General features: G+C 43.8%; 1 protein-coding gene across 4 annotated transcripts; it reads left to right on the top strand.

Moving 5' to 3' along the window:
- The first annotated feature begins 5,089 nt into the window (after positions 1–5,089).
- Positions 5,090–21,586, top strand: LOC115130101 (ras-related protein Rab-17-like). 4 transcript variants are annotated; one of them, XM_065024624.1, is made up of 7 exons: positions 5,090–5,267; positions 5,423–5,704; positions 12,918–13,069; positions 15,150–15,275; positions 15,613–15,706; positions 15,950–16,064; positions 19,005–19,091. In XM_065024624.1, the coding sequence occupies exons 2-6, from the start codon at positions 5,518–5,520 to the stop codon at positions 16,033–16,035; spliced, it is 645 nt and encodes a 214-aa protein (XP_064880696.1). In that variant the 5' UTR covers positions 5,090–5,267; positions 5,423–5,517; the 3' UTR covers positions 16,036–16,064; positions 19,005–19,091. The 4 variants fall into 4 exon arrangements, with proteins under 4 accessions (XP_064880696.1, XP_064880677.1, XP_029516862.1 ...); XM_065024605.1 differs by having other exon boundaries at positions 15,947–16,064; XM_029661002.2 differs by lacking the exon at positions 15,950–16,064 and having other exon boundaries at positions 5,090–5,257; positions 19,005–21,586.
- The last annotated feature ends 454 nt before the right edge of the window (positions 21,587–22,040 follow it).

The following is a 22,040-nucleotide window of genomic DNA, read 5'->3' as shown; positions in this document are numbered from 1 at the left end:
TAACCTTCAACCTGGCATTTCTGCTTTCCACAACCCGAGTCGTATTGATAACCTTACCAATAAAAGCTATGAAATCAACGTTATTCATAATCAAAGTGTCCTTTGACACTGCACATTTATGAGCATAAGATTTCTGAACAGGCCTCAAAACCATGCCAGGACAATCAAATCATATCAAATTTTATTTGTTACATGCGCCGAATACAACAGTAGACCTTAGAGTGAAATACTTACTTACAAGCCCTTAACCAACAATGCTTTAAGAAGTTAAAGGAAAAATATGTTAAGTAAAAAACATACGTAATTTTAAAAAAAATAAAGTAACAAATATTTAAACAGCAGGAGTAATATAACAAAAGCGAGTCTATATACAGGGGGTACTGGTACAGAGTCAATGTGCGGGGGCACCGGTTTGTCGAGGTCATTGAGGTAACATGTACATGTAGGTAGAGTTAAAGTGACTATGCATAGATAATAAACAGAGAGTAGCAGCAGTGTAAAAGAGGGGTCTGGGTAGCCCTTTGATTAGCTGTTTAGGAGTCTTATGGCTTGGGGGTAGACACGGTTAAGAATCCTTTTGGACCTAGACTTGGTTCCCCGGTGCCGCTTGCCGAGCAGTAGCAGAGAGAACAGTACATGACTAGAGTGTCTGAAGTATGACCATTTTTAGGGCCTTCCTCTAACACCGCCTAGTATAGAGGTCCTGGATGGCAGGAAGCTTGGCCCCACTGATGTACTGGGCCTTACGCACTACCTTCTGTAGTGCCTTGCGGTTGGAGGCCAAGCAGTTGCCATACCAGGCAGTGATGCAACCAGTCAGGATGCTCTTGATGATGCAGCTGTAGAACCTTTTGAGGATCTAAGGACCCATGCCAAATATGTTCTGTCTCCTGAGGGGGAATAGCTTGTCATACCCTCTTCACAACTGTCTTGGTGTGCTTGGACCATGTTAGTTTGTTGGTGATGTGGACACCAAGGAACTTGAAGCTTTCAACCTGCGCCACTGCAGCCCCGTCGATGAGAATGGGGGCGTGCTCGGTCCTCCTTTTCCTGTAGTCCACAATCATCTCCTTTGTCTTGATCACGTTGCGGGAGAGGTTGTTGTCCTGGCAGCACATGGCAAGATCTCTGACCTCCTCACTATAGGCTGTCTCATCATTGTCGGTACCACTGTTATGTCGTCTGCAAACTTAATGATGGTGTTGGAGTCATGCCTGGCCATGCAGTCGTGGGTGAACAGGGAGTGCAAGAGGGGACTGAGCACGTACCCCTGAGGGGCCCCCGTGTTGAGGATCAGTGTGGCGGATGTGTTGTTACCTACCCTTACCACCTGGGGCGGCCCATCAGGAAGTCCAGGATCCAGCTGCAGAGGGAGGTGTTTAGTCCCAGGGTCCTTTGCTTAGTGATGAGCTTTGAGGGCACTATGGTGTTGAACGCTGAGCTGTAGTCAATGAATAGCCTTCTCACATAGGTGTTCCTTTTGTCCAGGTGGGAAAGGGCAGATGATTGCATCATCTGTGGATCCGTTGGGGCGGTATTCAAATTTGAGTGGGTCTAGGGATTCTGGGATAATGGGGTTGATATGAGCCATGACCAGCCTTTCAAAGCACTTCATGACTACAGACTTGAGTGTCACGAGTCGGTCGTCATTTAGGAAGGTTACCTTAGTGTTCTTGGGCACAGGGACTATGGTCGTCTGTTTGAAACATGTTGGTATTACAGACTCAATCAGGGACAGGTTGAAAATGTTAGTGAAGACACTTGCCAGTTGGTAGGCTCGTGTCACTGGGCAGCTCGCGGCTGTGCTTCCTTTTGTAGTCTGTAATAGTTTGCAAGCCCTACCACATCCGACGAGCATCGGAGCCAGTGTAGTATGATTCAATTTTAGTCCTGTAATGACGCTTTGCTTGTTTGATGGTTTGTCGGAGGGCATAGCGGAATTTCCTATAAGTTAACGGTTAGAGTCCCTCTGCTTGAAAGTGGCAGCTCTACCCTTTAGTTCAGTGCGGATGTTGCCTGTAATCCATGGTATCTGGTTGGGGTATGTACGTACGGTCGCTGTGGGGACGACATCATCGATGCACTTATTGATGAAGTCAGTGATTGATGTGGTGTACTCCTCAATGCCATCGGAAGAATCTCGGAACATATTCCACTCTGTACTAGCAAAACAGTCCTGTAGCTTAGCCTCTGCTTCATCTTATCACTTTCTTATTGACAGAGTCACTGGTGCTTCCTGCTTTAGTGTTTGCTTGTAAGCAGGAATCAGGAGGATAGAATTATGGTCAGATTTGCCAAATGGAGGGCGAGGGAGAGCTTTGTACACGACTCTAGAGTTTTTTTCCCTCTGGTTGCACATTTAACATGCTGGTAGGAATTAGGTAAAACGGATTTGAGTTTCCCTGCATTAAAGTCCCCAGCCACTAAGAGCGCTGCCTCTGGATGAGCATTTTCCTGTTTGTTTATGGCCGTATACAGCTCATTGAGTGTGGTCTTAGTGCCAGCATCGGTTTGTGAAAAATACAAAATAACTATTGGTAAATAGTGTGGTCTACAGCTTATCATGAGATACTCTACCTCAGGCGAGCAAAACCTCGAGACTTCCTTAGATTTCGTGCACCAGCTGTTGTTTACAAATATACATAGACCATCACCCCTTGTCTAACCAGAGGCCGCTGTTCTATCCTGCCGAAAAAGCTTAAAACCTGCCAGCTGTATGTTAATCATGTCGTCGGTCAGCCACAACTCGGTGAAACACAGGATATTACAGTTTTTAATGTCCCGTTGGTAAGATATACTTGCTCGTAGTTCGGCTATTTTATTTTCGATTGATTGTACATTGGTTAATAGGACCGATGGTAAAGGTAGATTACCCTCTCGGTGACGGATTCTTACAAGGAAGCCTGACCAGCGTCTTCGATACCTCTGTCTCTTTCTCCTGCGAATGACAGGGATGAGGGCCTTGTCGGGCATCTGAAGTAAATCCTTCCCATCTGAGTCGTTGAAGAAAAAGTATTCCTCCAGTATGGGGTGCGTAATCTCTGTCCTGATATCTAGAAGCTCTTTTCGATCATAAGACACGGTGGCAGAAACATTATGTACAAAATAAGTTACAAATAATGCAAAGAAACATGCACAATTGGTTACAAGATCGTAAAACGGCAGCAATCTCCTTCGGCACCAATCAAAAGCACTAGCCTTGATAGTAGGTCCAATACAGGTATGTCAATGTAAGCTCCATCAGTCCGCACTGTAGTTCTACCAATCTGTTTTACGGCCTCTGCATATGATACATCATGACTGATCCTATTTCTCTGAGCATCTCTAGCCTTTCTCTGTACCTGGCATCCACCAAATGCTGCAGGTGTTCTCCCCCCCAAAAAAACTCATATTGCTTCCACATTCCCCATAATCATGTTCCCCTCCACACTTGGCACATCGTTTCTTTCCTTTACACTGAGCAGCTGCATGTCCCATTCTTTAGCATTTAAAAACAACACAGTGCATATGGGCCAAATTCTCAAACAATGAAACTAAGGAATCCTATCTGTACTTTTCTCAAACCTCAGCATCACTGATAAGTTTTCACTTCTTTGACCCACTTTCCTTTTGATCAACCTTTTGGCCTCAATCACTCTGCCCCCCTTCACATTTTCTTTAATATCACCCGTCGACATATATATTGGGACCCCAGTGATCGTTCCATTCAAACTAGCATAAATACCAGGGACACAGCTTTTAATCTTCTTCCCATTAAGCTTTTCCATGGCTACCACACAATATTAACAATCTACCATTTCCAGTGAACCAAGCTAATTTCACTTCAATTGCCTCTTTCTCTACGGCATTAGTTAGTCGGATAGGGTGTAAGTGAGGCCCTGTGGTCTCAAACACTATCACCACATTCCACTCCAACACATCATTACTCTTGCTTCCTACCTTGACCCTCTTCATGCTTTCTTTACTAGACGCTCCACTGCTTTCTGTATCATGATCTCTCTTCTTCCTATGTCTTTCCAATATCGGCAATTGCGGTCCTTGACCCTCATCCTCCCTCTTCATACCATCAGAACTGAGACCTATATTGTTCTCATTCCAGCACAGCTGTAGCTTCACCAAATCTTTCTAAATTTCCTCCATTTCGTCCGCACTTCTCCCCACCATTTCCGACCTCCAAGACTCTCTCACACTCCCCTTCTCGCCATTCACCATCTTGACCGATCCATAGACTATCCGTCCACCCAGCAAGGACCCCAACTCGACCATCTGCTGGACACAGGGAAACACCAGGCATTTATTCACAACCCCCCGCCCCTCACTAACCTGCAGCACCTGGAACTAATCACAATATAGTTTCCAGTAATCTCTCCTCCTTCCGTCTTCTTCTTCTTTGGACTTTATATGGTAGTTGGCAACTGTCTTTAAGGTGCATTACCACCACCAACTGGACTGGAGTGTGGACCTCAGTTCATCCTTCAATCACCCACGTGGGTATATGCTCCTAAAAACCAATGAGGAGATGGGAGAGGCTGGACTTGCAGCGCATCAAGCTTCACAAATAGAAGCAAGTTTAGTGCCTGGCTACCGGACGTTCGTTGACGCGCGCGAGCAGTGTGGGTGCAATGATTGAATAACATGCATGTGTACATTTATTTTGCAACGCTCGCGCACCAGACGCAAGCGGTGTGGTCAGCATACCAAACATTGTCCTTCAGGCCAAGATATTATTAGGTTTTACATAAATCTTTCTTAACAAACCACATAAAAAATCAGGCCATGCATTCCTGCAGGACATGATGGTTGTGTATGATGGTTGTGTTAAAGTTGTTTTATTATAATCAACAATAAAGTAGTAGCCAGTGAAATGACTCTCTTGTTTTTTGTATTTCTCATTGAAATAAATGTAATTGTCAAGCTATATGTGTATGATGCCTTTCAACACCAGTCCAGCATCCCACGTGACTGGGTATTTTGAAAAGCATGATTAAAGTTTCAATTCCTTTATTTTGGTGTCCTATGCAGAAACCAAACTAAAGAAGTAAAAGTAAAAGTAAAGAAGCAAAGTTTAAAAAAAGGCCATATCCCATATTTATCAGAATTGCAACACTGCTCTTGTAGCTGCTCTCTGTCTCTGGGGAAATGAGTCTTGTTTTTGCTTTAGCACTTGTATTGTCTTTATCTTGACCTCTTATTTACCGTTTCTTCAGATAGCAGAATTTTTATTAGCTTTACCCTTTTACAGCCTAGCTGGTGTGAGGTGTGTACGAGTAAGTTATATTGTGGTCTGCGATCCAACGTTGGACTTTGGTTTGATCTTCACCTATAACAAGATAAATTAGAGGACTAACCTTCATAATTCTGTAAGATTTTACTGGTTTCACATGATTGATTTAACCGTCTTGTGTACTTGTGTGTTCTAAAGCTGAAACTACAACACCAGATATTTGGATTCTATGACCGCTGGCTTTGTCTGTACCAGCAACCGTGGAGTATCCTGTGGGTGTCCCTCCTCTCTGGATGGAGAAGATAACTCAAAGGAGGGAATCAACAGGGCCCCGGTCACCTGGGCCAACAACTCCAACAAGAGACACCAGGACAATACGGGTGAAGATGGTGCTGTTGGGAAGCTCTGGGGTGGGGAAGTCCAGTCTGGCAATACGTTTCAGCAAGGATGAGTTTAAAGGCACTTTACCCACCGTAGGCTGTGAGTACACATATACGTGATATAATTCTGTGTCATTAGTAGATTTAGGGTGGATACAAGTGTATTGGTATCATATGCATGGCTATTACAGCATTATGCTCCTAGTGCCAAAGGTATGTATATACTTCTGTGGCATGTTATTTCAGCTGTGCACTTTTAGCGTTTTTCAGGAGCTTTTTTTTTCATATAGTAGTATCTTATTTCATAGCCCTAAGCTAAGTTGTCTCTCTGGTATATTTTGTCAAGAACATTGTTGCTCTGTTGTTATTTGAATACAAGATGGCTTCGCAGTCAGACATCTTTGTCTTGTCCCATGTATATATATTTTTATATATTTTCCTTCGCATTCTTTTTAATATTTTTCCTAAACCTCAACTTCAAAATACTCTCCTCTGCAACCCGCCTCACCCAATGTGGTGTGGATTTCTACGTATTTCTATTTACCCCCGAACTGGAATACCTCAACTGAAGCTAGCTAGCTAACTAGCTACCAGCTATCAGTCAGCTAATCACTGCTAGCGGTCATCACCTTTAGCTCGGAAAGCATACCGGACCTATTTTTCTCTCCATATCCCCGGATTCTTACCGCAAACTCTGAACCCTTTCATCTGGATCATGGCAGTTAGCTAACCGCAACCCGGGTTGACTACTCCTGGCTAACGTTTCCGTCCCCGGAGCAAGCACCAACTAGACTGGGGCTAGCCCATGCTAGACCCATCTCCCGGCTAGGGCTCCTGGGATCCTGAAGCCCACTCCTCGGCTACAATATCCACACCCCTTCTACTGTCGGTATGGGGCACGGAACCCTGCCGATCCTTCACGACTGGAATACCAACATAATCTGCACGAAGATCCCAACAGGCCCCTCAGGCTCGACGCCCCGTGAAGGCCCATTCTGCTAACCGTGGCCTGCTAGCTATCTATAGCATATTGGACTGTTAGCTGATCCACCGGCCAGTTTCTTGGACCACTACCCATTTTGCCAATTGGACTTGGACCCCTCTGCTCCTTGGAACCCTACTAATTCCACGACTGGTCTATAGACGTCAACGCACGAGGAGGCAAAAACAGACTTTTCCCCCATCGCGATGTCCCTCTAAGGCCCTTATGCTAGCTTGCTAGCCCCAGCCTGCTAACTTTCTGAATCGCCGTGTCCCCAGCCAGCCCAACCACTCACTGGACCCATACAATCACTTGGCTATGCATGCCTCTCCCTAATATCAATATGCCTTGTCCATTACTGTACTGGTTAGTGATTACTGTCTTATTTCACCGTAGAGCCTTTAGCCCTGCTCAATATGCCTTAACCAACCATGTTGTTCCACCTCCCACATATGCGATGACATCACCTGGTTTAACCTCTTGAACCTCTGGGGGCAGTATTTCATTTTTGGATGAAAAACGTTCCCGTTTTAAACAAGATATTTTGTCACGAAAAGATGCTCGACTATGCATATAATTGACAGCTTTGGAAAGAAAACACTCTGACGTTTCCAAAACTGCAAAGATATTATCTGTGAGTGCCACAGAACTGATGCTACAGGCAAAACCAAGATGACATTTCAAACAGGAAATGCCCCAGATTTTGGAGGCGCTGTGTTCCAATGTCTCCTTATATGGCTGTGAATGCGCAAGGAATGAGCCTACACTTTCTGTCGTTTCCCCAAGGTGTCTGCAGCATTGTGACGTATTTGTAGGCATATCATTGGAAGATTGACCTTAAGAGACTACATTTACCAGGTGTCCGCTTGGTGTCCTCTGTCGAAATTATTGCGTAATCTCCAGCTGCATGCATTTTTCCATTTGGTACAGAGGAGAAACCAAACTGCCACGAATGATTTATTATCGAATAGAAATGTGAAAAACACCTTGAGGATTAATTCTAAACAACGTTTGCCATGTTTCTGTCGATATTATGGAGTTAATTTGGAAAAAAGTTTGGCGTTGTAATGACTGAATTTTCGGGGGGTTTTCTTAGCCAAACGTGATGAACAAAACGGAGCGATTTCTCCTACACAAATAATCTTTTTGGAAAGACTGAACATTTGCTATCTAACTGAGAGTCTCCTCATTGAAAACATCCAAAGTTCTTCAAAGGTAAATGATTTTATTTGAATGCTTTTTTTGTTTTTGTGAAAATGTTGCCTGCTGAATGCTAGGCTTAATGCTATGCTAGCTATCAATACTCTTACACAAATGCTTGTGTAGCTATGGTTGAAAAGCATATTTTGAAAATCTGAGATGACAGTGTTGTTAACAAAAAGCTAAGCTTGTGAGCCAATATATTTATTTAATTTCATTTGCGATTTTCATGAATAGTTACCGTTGCGTTATGGTAATGAGCTTGAGGCTATAATTACGCTCCCGGATACGGGATTGCTCGTCGCAAGAGGTTAAACATCTCTAGAGACTATATCTCTCTATATATTACTCAATGCCTAGGTTTACCTCCAATGTACTCTCTTCCTTCCATACCTTTGTCTGTAAATTATGCCTTGAATCTATGCTATCGTGCCCAGAAACCTGCTCCCTTTACTATCTGTTCCGAACATGCTAGACGGCCAGTTCTTATAGCCTTTAGCCGTACCCTTATCCTACTTCTCCTCTGTTCCTCTGGTGACGTAGAGGTTAATCCAGGACCTGCAGTGCCTAGCTCCACTCCTACTCCCCAGGTGCTCTCATTTGTTGACTTCTGTAACCGTAAAAGCCTTGGTTTCATGCATGTTAACATTATTCACTGCTTTAGCACATTCTGCCAACCCGGATGTCTTAGCCGTGTCTGAATCCTGGCTTAGGAAAACAACCAAAAACCCTGAAATTTCCATCCCTAAATATAACATTTTCCGCCAAGATAGAACTGCCAAAGGGGGCGGTGTTGCAATCTACTGCAGAGATAGAACCCTACAAGTTTCTATCTTCCTTTCCAGGTCTGTACCAAAACAATTCAAGCTTCTACTTCCTAAAATTCACCTTTCCAGAAACAAGTCTCTCACCGCTGCCGCTTGCTATAGACCACCCGAAATTGTTGCAACCCCTATTACTAGCCTGTTCAACCTCTCTTTCATGTTGTCTGAGATTCCCAAAGATTGGAAAGCAGCTGCGGTCATCCCCCTCTTCAAAGGGGGACACACTCTTGACCCAAACTGCTACAGACCTATATCTATCCTACCCTGCTTTTCTAAGGTCTTCGAAAGTCAAGGCAACAAACAGATTACCGACCATTTTGAATCCCACCACACCTTTCCCCGCTATGCAATCTGGTTTCAGAGCTGGTCATGGGTGCACCTCAGCCACGCTCAAGGTCCTAAACGATATCTTAACCGCCACCTGCCCGCCCGTCCAACATCACTACTCTGGACGGTTTTGACATAGAATATGTTGACAACTACAAATACCTAGGTGTCTGGTTAGACTGTAAACTCTCCTTCCGGACTTACATCAAACATCTCCAATCCTAAATTAAATCTAGAATTGGCTTCCTATTTCACAACAAAGCATCCTTTACTCATGCTGCCAAACATACCTTGTAAAACCGACCATCCTACCAATCCTCGACTTTGGCAATGTCATTTACAAAATAGCCTCCAGTACCCTACTCAATAAATTTGATGCAGTCTATCACAGTGCCATCCGTTTTGTCACCAAAGCCCCATATACTACCCACCACTGCAACCTGTATGCTCTCATTGGCTGGCCCTCTCTTCATACTCATCGCCAAACCCACTGGCTCCAGGTCATCTACAAGACCCTGCTAGGTAAAGTCCCCCCTTATCTCAGCTCGCTGGTCACCATAGCAGCACCCTCATGTGTCATTTCACCATATCAACTCCACCCTACCTGACACCCTAGACCCACTCCAATTTGCTTACCGCCCAAATAGGTCCACAGACGATGCAATCTCAACCACACTGCACACTGCCCTAACCCACCTGGACAAGAGGAATACCTATGTGAGAATGCTGTTCATCGACTACAGCTCGGCATTCAACACCATAGTACCCTCCAAGCTCGTCATCAAGCTCGAGACCCTGGGTCTCGACCCCGCCCTGTGCAACTGGGTACTGGACTTCCTGACGGGCCGCCCCCAGTTGGTGAGGGTAGGCAACAACATTTCCTCCCCGCTGATCCTCAACACGGGGGCCCCACAAGGGTGCATTCTGAGCCCTCTCCTGTACTCCCTGTTCACCCACGACTGCGTGGCCACGCACGCCTCCAACTCAATCATCAAGTTTGAGGACGACACAACAGTGGTAGGCTTGATTACCAACAACGACGAGACGGCCTACAGGGAGGAGGTGAGGGCCCTCGGAGTGTGGTGTCAGGAAAATAACCTCACACTCAACGTCAACAAAACTAAGGAGATGATTGTGGACTTCAGGAAACAGCAGAGGGAACACCCCCCTATCCACATCGATGGAACAGTAGTGGAGAGGGTAGCAAGTTTTAAATTCCTCGGCATACACATCACAGACAAACTGAATTGGTCCACTCACACTGACAGCGTCGTGAAGAAGGCGCAGCAGCGCCTCTTCAACCTCAGGAGGCTGAAGAAATTCGGCTTGTCACCAAAAGCACTCACAAACTTCTACAGATGCACAATCGAGAGCATCCTGGCGGGCTGTATCACCGCCTGGTACGGCAACTGCTCCGCCCTCAACCGTAAGGCTCTCCAGAGGGTAGTGAGGTCTGCACAACGCATCACCGGGGGCAAACTACCTGCCCTCCAGGACACCTACACCACCCGATGTTACAGGAAGGCCATAAAGATCATCAAGGACATCAACCACCCGAACCACTGCCTATTCACCCCGCTATCATCCAGAAGGTGAGGTCAGTACAGGTGCATCAAAGCTGGGACCGAGAGACTGAAAAACAGCTTCTATCTCAAGGCCATCAGACTGTTAAACAGCCACCACTAACATTGAGTGGCTGCTGCCAACACACTGTCATTGACACTGACCCAACTCCAGCCACTTTAATAATGGGAATTGATGGGAAATGTTGTAAATATGTCACTAGCCACTTTAAACAATGCTACCTTATATAATGTTACTTACCCTACATTATTCATCTCATATGCATACGTATATACTGTACTATACATCATCGACTGCATCCTTATGTAATACATGTATCACTAGCCACTTTAACTATGCCACTTTGTTTACTTTGTCTACATTCTCATCTCATATGTATATACTGTACTCGATACCATCTACTGTATGCTGCTCTGTACCATCACTCATTCATATATCCTTATGTACATATTCTTTATCCCCTTACACTGTGTATAAGACAGTAGTTTTGGAATTGTTAGTTAGATTACTTGTTGGTTATCACTGCATTGTCGGAACTAGAAGCACAAGCATTTCGCTACACTCGCATTAACATCTGCTAACCATGTGTATGTGACAAATACATTTGATTTGGTTTGATTTGATTTGATTTGATTTTGATTTGATATGGCACGCGCTCCAGCAGGTATATCTCTCTGGTCACCCCCAAAACCAATTCTTCCTTTGGCCGCCTCTCCTTCCAGTTCTCTGCTGCCAATGACTGGAACAAACTACAAAACTCTCTGAAACTGGAAAGACTTATCTCCCTCACCAGCTGTCAGAGAAGCTCACAGATCACTGCACCTGTACATAGCTCATCTGTAAATAGCCCATCAAATCTACCTCATCCCCATACTGTATTTATTTATTTATCTTGCTCCTTTGCACCCCAGTATCTCAACTTGCACATTAATCTTCTGCACACCCTACTATCCCAGTGTTAAATTGCTAAATTGTAATTACTTTGCGACCTTGGCCTATTTATTGCCTTACATCTCTTATCCTACCTCATTTGAACATGCTGTATCTAGACTTTTCCACCGTATTCTACTGAATCTGCAATAGGTAAGCAGCTTGGTTTGAAGAAATCAACTGTGGGAGCAATTATTAGGAAATGGAAGACATACAAGACCACTGATAATCTCCCTCGATCTGGGGCTCCACGCAAGATCTCACCCCGTGGGGTCAAAATGATCACAAGAATGGTGGGCAAAAATCCCAGAACCACACGGGGGGACCTAGTGAATGACCTGCAGAGAGCTGGGACCAAAGTAACAAAGCCTACCATCAGTAACACACTACGCCGCCAGGGACTCAGATCCTGCAGTGCCAGACGTGTCCCCCTGCTTAAGCCAGTACATGTCCAGGCCCGTCTGAAGTTTGCTAGAGAGCATTTGGGTTGATCCAGAAGAAGATTGGGAGAATGTCATATGGTCAGATGAAACCAAAATATAACGTTTTGGTAAAAACTCAACTCGTCGTGTTTGGAGGACAAAGAATGCTGAGTTGCATCCAAAGAACACCATACCTACTGCGAAGCATGGGGGTGGAAACATCATGCTTTGTGGCTGTTTTTCTGCAAAGGGACCAGGACGACTGATCCGTGTAAAGGAAAGAATGAATGGGGCCCTTCCATCCGCAAGGGCATTGAAGATGAAACGTGGCTGGGTCTTTCAGCATGACAATGATCCCAAACACACCGCCCGGGCAATGAAGGAGTGGCTTTGTAAGAAGCATTTCAAGGTCCTGGAGTGGCCTAGCCAGTCCCCAGGTCTCAACCCCATAGAAAATCTTTGGAGAGAGTTGAAAGTCCGTTTTGCCCAGCAACAGCCCCAAAACATCACTGCTCTAGAGGAGATCTGCATGGAGGAATGGGTCAAAATACCAGCAACAGTGTGTGAAAACCTTGTGAAGACTTACAGAAAACGTTTGACCTCTGTCATTGCCAACAAAGGGTATATAACAAAGTATTGAGATACCCTTTTGTTATTCACCAAATACGTATTTTCCACCATAATTTGCAAACAAATTCTTAAAAAGTCCTACAATGTGATTTGCTGGATTTTTTTTCTCATTTTGTCTGTCATAGTTGAAGTGTACCTATGATGAAAATTACAGGCCTCTCATCTTTTTAAGTGGGAGAACTTGCACAATTGGTGGCTAACTAAATCCTGTTTTTGCCCCACTGTATTTTTTTCACAAGGTTGGCAAACTGGCCACTCTCATTTAGCATTAGGGATGTGGATTAAAGTTTGAGTAACATTGTAGTATGTCATTGTGCTTAACCTCAGGGATCTAGTTGAAGAATGTTGCCTGTTAGGGTAGGTTACTGTATGTCTTCATTCTACCTGGTGTCACAGTATATTCTGTCCCCCCAGGTGCCTACTTCACCCAGGTGGTGTGTCTGAGTGATGTCACATTTCACTTTGAGATCTGGGACACGGCGGGACAGGAGAAATACCACAGTGTTACCCCGCTGTACTACAGAGGAGCCCATGCAGCACTGGTGGTGTACGATATCAGCAAACGAGTAAAACTAACACACAAATGCAAACACACGAACACAAACTGTAACTTTTTCACTCATCATTATTCATGATAAATGTAGAATTGTCCATAACCATGGTAGCATCCACATTAATGTAGAAGTGTTTAGAAATATATTCTATTTATATTTACACTAAAAGTGACTGCAAAATTACACAATACATTATTTATTTATTTTGGGCACAAAATAATCTGAAATACAACCAAAACAAATAGCTAATGCATCTAACAAGTTTGTAGAGCCACAAGCTTGATGTAATCATTGTGTGCTAGAAATATGGGACCAAATACTAAACTTTTGACAGCTTTAATACACATAAGTGATTTTGTCCCAATACTTTTGTTCCCATAAAATAAGGGGACATTGTACAGAATGTGCTGTAATTCTGAAACGGTTCACCCGATATGGATGAAAATACCCTCAGATTAAAGCTGACAGTCTGCACCTCATAGTCATTATATACACTACCGGTCAAAAGTTTAAGAACGCCTACTCATTCTATTTTTTTATTTTTATTTTTTTACTATTTTCTACATTGTAGAATGCAAGGGAAGACATCAAAACTATGAAATAACACATGTTGTAACGAAAAAAGTGTTCAACAAATCAAAATATATTTAATATTTGAATTCAAATAGCCACCCTTTCCCTTGATGACACTCTTGGCATTCTCTCAACCAGCTTCATGAGGTAATGCCCTGGAATGCATTTCAATTAACAGGTGTGCCTTGTTAAAAGTTCATTTATGGAATTTCTTTCCTTCTTAATAAGTTTGAGCCAATCAGTTGTGTTGTGACAAGGTAGGGTTGGTATACAGACGATAGCCCTATTTGGTAAAAGACCAAGTCCATATTATGGCAAGAACAGCTCAAATAAGCAAAGAGAAACAACAGTCGATCATTACTTTAAGACATGAAGGTCAGTCAATACAGCAAATGTCAAGAACTTTTAACGTTTCTTCAAGTGCAGTTGCAAAAACAATCAAGCGCTATGATGAAACTGTCTTTCATGAGGACCGCCACAGGAATAGAAGACCCAGAGTTACCTCTGCTGCAGAGGATAAGTTCATTAGAGTTACCAGCCTCAGGAATTGCAGCCCAAATAAATACTTCACAGAGTTCAGGTAACAGACACATCTCAACATCAACTGTTCAGATGAGACTGTGTGATTCAGGCCTTCGTGGTTGAATTGCTGCAAAGAAACCACTACTAAAGGACACAAATAAGATGAAGAGACTTGTTTGGTTCATGAAACATAAGCAATGGACATTAGACCGGTGGAAATTTGTCGTGGAAATCTCCAAATTTGAGATTTTTGGTTCCAACCGCTGTCTTTGTGAGACGCTGTGTGGGTGAACGGATGATCTCTGCATGTGTATTTCCCACCGTAAAGCATGGAGGAGGAGGTGTTATGGTGTGGGGGTGCTTTGCTGGTGCTTTGCTGGTGAAACTGTCTGTGGTTCAAGGGACACTTGAACCAGCATGGCTACCGCAACATTCTGCAGCAATACGCCATTCCATCTGGTTTGGGCTTAGTGGGAATATAATTTGTTTTTCAACAGGACAATGACCCAACACACCTCCAGGCTGTGTAAAGGCTATTTGACCAAAAAGGAAAGTGATGGAGTGCTGCATCAGATGACCACAATCCCCCGACCTCAACCAAATTGAGATGGTTTGGGTTTAGATGGACCACAGAGTGAAGGAAAAGCAGTCAACAAGTGCTCAGTATATGTGGGAACTTCTTCATGACTGGTGGAAGCTGATTGAATGCCAAGAGTTTGCAAAGCTGTCATCAAGGCAAAGGGTGGCTATTTGAAGAATCTCAAATATAAAATATATTTTTAAGTTACTACATGATTCCATATGTGGTATTTAATAGTTTTGATGTCTTCCCGTGTATTCTACAATGTAGACAATAGTACAAATAAAGAAAAACCCTTGAATGAGTAGGTGTTCTAAAACTTTTGACCGGTAGTGTAAATGCTGCAGTACAGAGCCAAAACAACAACAAATGTGTCACTGTCCCAATACCTCTGTCACTCACAGTGTGTGTGTTTAGGAGAGCTTCATAAGGGCCCAGATGTGGCTTCGGGAGCTGGAGAAGCACTATATTCCGGCTTCCACCGTGATGGTACTAGTAGGAAACAAGGGGGATCTTTCAGAGCTGCGCCAGGTGACATTACAGGTACTGTACTCACTGTATACAAACAACACACACAAATACACACTCATGCATAGTCACACTTGCACCAGCCCCTATAACACACCACATACACTGTACATATTACAGCAAACAAACACATTCACCCAGGTTGTAGGGAGACTCAGTCATACATACAGAATGTCCCATGTGGATATTAACGGTACTCCTATATGATGATCAATCTGACATAAACATCCCTTCCCCCACCACACACACACATACACATTGTACTGTACTTTCACATTGGTCACCACATGACAGCAGTGCAATGTACCACTCATATTTGATTAATGCTTGATCCTCTCTAATCATTTCATAGGAAGGGCATAGTCTTGCCGTTGAAAGAGGCTTGCTTTTTATGGAGACCTCGGCCAAGTCAGGGAATCAAGTCAGTGAACTGATGCTGGCTATTGGTAAGTAGTCAGGCATTCTAGGTGTGAAAATATTTCTCAATTTATGTTCTTCGATATTCATAATTGTGACAGCTTTGAATTTGTATCTCTGAAGATAGACCACTAGAGGGCAGCAGATAGACAAGCATATATTGTTCATATTTCTTATAATGGAACAATATGGTCGATACAGAAAAGTGAGTAAGCAACAATGCTTGGTGAGACATATCACATGTATTTATAAAGCCCTTTTTACATCAGCAGATGTCACGAAGTGCTTTACAGATACCAAGAATAAACCACAAACAGCAAGCAATGCAGATGAAGAAGCACGGTGGCTAGGAACCTAGGAAAACACCTAGAGGGGAACCAGGCTCTGGTGGGTGGCCAGTCCATCTGGCTATGCCGGGTGGAGATTATAAGAGTACATGGCTATTAAGGCCAGATCGTTCTTCAAGATGTTCAAAAGTTCATAGATGACCAGCCGGGTGAAATAATAATCACAGTGGTTGTAGGTCAGTGCAACAGGTCATTATCTCAGGAGTAAATGTTAGTTGGCTTTTCAAAGCCAAACATTCAGAGGTCAACACAATAGGTGCGGTAGAGAGAGAGAGAGAGAGAGAGAGAGAAAGTTGAGGACAAGGTAGCACGTCCGGTGAACAGGTCAGGGTTCCATAGCCGTAGATAAGGTTCCATAGGACTCCATATAAGACAGGAGAATTACATCAACCATAACTCTAGCCCCTCAGCACATAGACTATTGTAGCATAGATACTGGAGGCTGAGACAGGGGGAGGTCTGGGGACACTGTGGCCCCCGGACAGGGCCAACCAGGCAGGATATAACCCCACCCACATTGCCAAAGCACAGCCCCCACACCATTAGAGGGATATTATCAGACCACCAACTTACTACCCTGAGACAAGGCTGAGTACAGACCATTAAGATCTCCTCCACCGCACAAGCCCAAGGGAGTGCAAAACCGGACAGGAAGATCATGTCAGTGACTCAACCCACTCAAGAGATGCATCGCTCCTAGGGACGGCATGGAAGAGCACTAGTAAGCCAGTGACTCAGCCCCCGTAATAGAGTCAGAGAATCCCAGTGGAGAGTGGGGAGCCGGCCAGGCAGAGACAGCAAGGGCGGTTCCTTGCTCCAGTGCCTTGCCTTTCACCTTGGCACGCCCTGGTCTGACTACACTCAATCATAGGACCTACTGAAGAGATGAGTCCAGACCGAGTCTGCGTCTCTCACATGGATAGGCAGACAATTCCATAGAAATTGAGCTCTATAGGAGAAAGCCTGGCTTCCAGCTGTTTGCTTCACACGCATTTCTGTTTTGTCCATGTCGAAAAGTAAAACATTTGCCATCCACTTCCTTATGTCTGAAACACAGGCTTGCAGGGTAGGCAATTTTGGGGTTTCACCATGTTTCATCGAAATGTACAGCTGTGTGTCGTCCGCATAGCAGTGAAAGTTGACATTGTGTTCCCAAATGATATCACCAAGATGTAGAATATATAATGAAAACAATAGTGGCCCTAAAACAGAACCTTGAGGAATAGAAACTTCCAATTGATTTGAGGACAAACCATCCACAGAGACAAACTGATATCTTTCTGACAGATAAGATCTTAACTAGGCAAGAACTTGTCCATGTAGACTAATTAGGGTTTCCAATCTCTCCAAAAGAATGTGGTGATTGATGGTGTCAAAAGCAGCACTAAGGTCTAGGAGTATGAGGACTGATACAGAGCGTTGGTCGGATGCCATTTAAACGTAATTTACCTTTAATGAGTAGGCTGCATAGATTTTGTGACTAAAAGCTCAAAAGGATAAAACACAGCCATTGTCTTTTTTGTAAATTGATATTGCTGTCGTAAATGTTAGCAACACCTTCGCCTTTGCAGGATGTGCAGGGGACATGGTCACTGATGTAACCAGGAGGAGAGGCCTCATTTAACACAGTAAATTAATCAGGCTTGAGCCATGTTTTAGTCAGGGCAATCACATCAAGATGCCCAAGCTAGATCGAGGCACAGACAGTCTGTGGGGATAGCTGAGCTGACTACACTGACTGTGCTAGTGGCAGACTCCACTAAGCTGGCAGGCTGGCTAACAGCCTGCTGCCTGGCCTGCACCCTCTCATTGTGGAGCTAGAGGAGATAGAATGAGCGAATGAGCGACACTGGTTGAGCATACCGACAGCATTTCTTTCCAGAAGCCTTGAGAAAATTGGGACTGTGCGGAGAGATTTATACTACTCTCTGTACTTACTGGTGGCACAGACGCTGTTTCATCCTTTCCTACACTTAAATTTCCCTTGCCTAACGATTGCATCTGAAGCTGCGCTTGCAACATGGCTATCCTCACCATAAGGCGATAGTTCTCCTGTATATTATGAGTACAGCGACTTCAATTAGATGGCATAGTGTTAATGTTATTAACGTTACTTAGCTTTTGTGGCTGGTGGAGGTCCTGTAGATAGGCTGGACACATTACATTTTTAACAATGCTTTTTCTGATTAAAAACTAGTTCATTGCATCCGCCGTGGAGCCCAGTTTCATAATATGACCATATTTACCAGCTGCTTGCCATAGTTTATGCATGTCTGTCTATTTCGCCAAATATCTCGCAATGTGTATATTTAGATTTTTTAAAGTCAGATGCCATTTTCTTTAAAAAAAATGTTACCCCTTTTTCTCCTCAATTTCGTGGTATCCAATAGCTACTATCTTGTCTCATCGCTTACAACTTCCGTACTGGCTCGGGAGAGACGAAGGTTGAAAGTCATGCGTCCTCCGATACACAACCCAACCAAGCCACACTGCTTCTTAACACAGCGCCATCCAACCCGGAAGCCAGCCGCACCAATGTGTCGGAGGAAACACTGTGCACCTGGCAACCTTGGTTAGCGCGCACTGCACCCGGCCCACCACAGGAGTCGCTGGTGCGCGATGAGACAAGGATTTCCCTACTGGCCAAACCCTCCAGAGCTTGGGCGCAAACCCAGAGTCTCTGGTAGCACAGCTGGCGCTGCAGTACAGCGCCCTTAACCACTGTGCCACCCGGGAGGCCGGATGCCATTTTAATCAAGAGAATCTCCTCTTTCTAATTATGTAAATCTGGGCAGCGAGCTCGGTTGTCATCGTTCACTGGACCAGAAATAATCAGACGTTTTCATTTTTTCCCTATTTTCTCATTACCTAGACATAAGCACAGGTGTGATTTTGTGGTTGTGGTAACTAACACTGGCTGTGGAAGTGCTGAGTGGCATATAGAAGGATGCGGTGTGTGTGTGATCCCTCTCTGTCTCAGCCCACAGGGTGAAGAGGTGTACGAGTGAGCATCAAAGCGGTCTGACAGAGTGGCAGGAGACAGAGTTTGTGAACCTGCGCCGCTCTGAGACCCTACAGCACCCTCTTGCATCCTGTTGCCCCTCCATTGGACCCTAATGTGTGTTGTGTGTGTGTGTGTGTGTGTGTGTGTGTGTGTGTGTGTGTGTGTGTGTGTGTGTGTGTGTGTGTGTGTGTGTCTGATATTTTTGTGAGGAACTGTATGTTCAAAGATTTAAGTTTTAGACAATGACTTCTCAATGACCCAAGATCAGCTCAATTAATCCCTACCATTGTGACAATGAGTTGTCAATATAATATAATATAGTGTATAAGAGGTCATATAATAAGGTTTGTTGTGTTCCTTATGTTGATGATGTAAAGAATGTTTTCTGGTCTGTGGCGTGTAATGAGGAGTAACCAGACGCTGCCCTTGACACATTTATGAAATGTCTTATTCCAGTTACTAATAAGCATGCACCCATTAAAATAATTACTGAAAAAACAGTTAAACCCCCTTGGATTGATTAGGAATTGAAAAATTGTATGGTTGAGACAGATGAGGGAAAATAAATGGCAAATGGGTCTGGCAGCCCAATTAATTGGCAAACGTACTGCAAATTCAGAAATCATGTGACTAAACTAAAATAATAATTTAAATAATCTATACTATGAAACAAATAAAATTATATGAAGAATGATAGTAAAAAGTTTGAGCACCTTCAATTAAATGTTGATTAATTGAATCAGATGGCCCATTCATCACAAAACCCACATGCCAGGAACAAATTCTGACACTACATATCCAGGTATATCTGACCAAATTATGAAAGACAAGCATTGTACTTTTGAATTCTGTAGAGTGAGTGTGGAAGAGATGAAAAAAATATTGTGCTCTATCAATAATGACAAGCCACCAGGGTCTGACAATCTGGATGGAAAATTACTGAGGAGAATAGCCGGCGATATTGCCACTCCTATTTGCCATATCTTCAATTTAAGCCTGCTAGAAAGTGTGACGTCATGCCTGGAGGGAAGCAAAAGTAATTCCGCTACCGAAGAATAGTAAAGCCCCCTTTATTGACTCAAATAGCCAACCAATCAGCCTGTTACCAACCCTTAGTAAACTTCTGGGGAAAAAATTGTGTTTGACCAGATACAATGCTATTTTACAGTAAACAAATTGACAACAGACATTCAGCACGCTCATAGGGAAGGACATTCAATCACAGCACTTACATAAATGACTGGTGATTGGCTGAGATAAATTGATTATAAAAAGATTGTGGGGGCTGTTTTGTTAGACTTCAGTGCGGCTTTTGACATATTCAATCATAGTCTGCTGCTGGAAAAACGTAGGTGTTATGGCTTTACACCCACTGCTATATTGTGGATAAAGAGTTACTTGTCTAACTGAACACAGAGGGTGTTCTTTAATGGAAGCCACTCTAACATAATCCAGGTAGAATCAGGAATTCCTCATGGTAGCTGTTTAGGCCCCTTACTTTTTTCAATCTTTACTATCAACATGCCACTAGCTTTGAGTAAAGCCAGTGTGTCTATGTATGCGGATGACTCAACATTATACATGTCAGCTACTACATCAACTGAAACAGCTGCAACACTTAAAAAAGAGCTGAAGTTAGTTTCAGAATGGGTGGCAAGGAATAAGTTAGTCCTAAATATTTCCAAAATTAAAAGCACTGTATTTGGGACAAATCATCACAAACCCTAAACCTCAACTACATCTCGTAATGAATAATGTGTAAATTGAGCAAATTGAGGTGACTAAACTGCTTAGGAGTAACTCTGGATTGTAAACTGTCAGGGTTAAAACATATTGATACTACAGTAGCTAAGGAGCATTCTATCCATAATAAAGCGTTGCTCTACCTTCTTAACATCACTATCAACAAGGCAGGTCCTACAGGCCCTAGTTTCATTGCACCTAGACTACTGTTCAGTAGTGTGGTCAGGTGCCACAAAGAGGGACATAAGAAAATTGCAGTTGGCTCAGAACATGGCAGCATGGCTGGCCCTGAAAAGTAATTGGAGAGCTAACATTAATGATATGAATGTTCATCTCTGTAAGAAGTGTTGACAAGCTGAATGTACCGAGCTGTCTGTTTAAAATACTAGCACACAGCTCAGACACCCATGCATACCCCACAAGACATGCATACCCCCCCAGAAACCAGAACAGACTATGGGAGGCGCACAGTACTACATAGTGTCATGACTACATGGAACTCTACTACACATCAGGTAACTGATGCAAGCAGTAGAATCAGATTTACAAAACAGGTAAAAATACACCTTATGGAACAGTGGGGACTGTGAAGAGACACACACAAAGGTAAAGACATGCACACGCATACATTATAATATTGTTGTATGGTGGTATTATACATTTTGTATTGTAGTTATGTAGTGGTGTAATAATGTTATATGATGTACTGTTTAATATTTTGTTTTATATGTAATGTAAGTGCTTTAATGTGTTTGGACCCCAGGAAGAGGCAGCAGCTAATGGGGATGCCTAATAAATACAAATACACCAAGTCACTCGGCTCTGTCATACGCTCACATGGTCTCTCCTATCATTGCTATGCAGATGACACTCAACTACTTTTCTCCTTCCCCCTTTCTGACACCCAGGTGCACATGCGTGCCTGGCAGATATCTCAGCTTGAATGTCGGCCCACCACCTCAAGCTCTAACTCGACAAGGCGGAGCTGCTCTTCAACCCGGGGAAGGCCTGCCCACTCAAAGACCTCTCCATCACAGTTGACCGCTCCCCAGTGTTTCACTCCCAGTGTGAAAAGAACCTTGGCGTGACCCTGTCGTTCTCTGCAAACATCAAAGCAGTTCCTGCAGGTTCATGCTCTACATCATCCGTAGAGTACGACCCTACCTCATGCACGAAGCGGTGCAGGTCCTAATCCAGGCACTTGTCATCTCCCGCCCAGACTACTGAAACTCGCTGTTGGCGACAGAATGCTGCAGCCCGCCTGGTTTT

This window comes from Oncorhynchus nerka, linkage group LG1, assembly GCF_034236695.1.
Source record: "Oncorhynchus nerka isolate Pitt River linkage group LG1, Oner_Uvic_2.0, whole genome shotgun sequence".
NCBI classification, from domain to species: Eukaryota; Metazoa; Chordata; class Actinopteri; order Salmoniformes; family Salmonidae; genus Oncorhynchus; species Oncorhynchus nerka.
The sequence above is the reverse complement of the archived record's forward strand: the minus strand, read 5'-3'. Positions and strand labels throughout refer to the sequence as shown.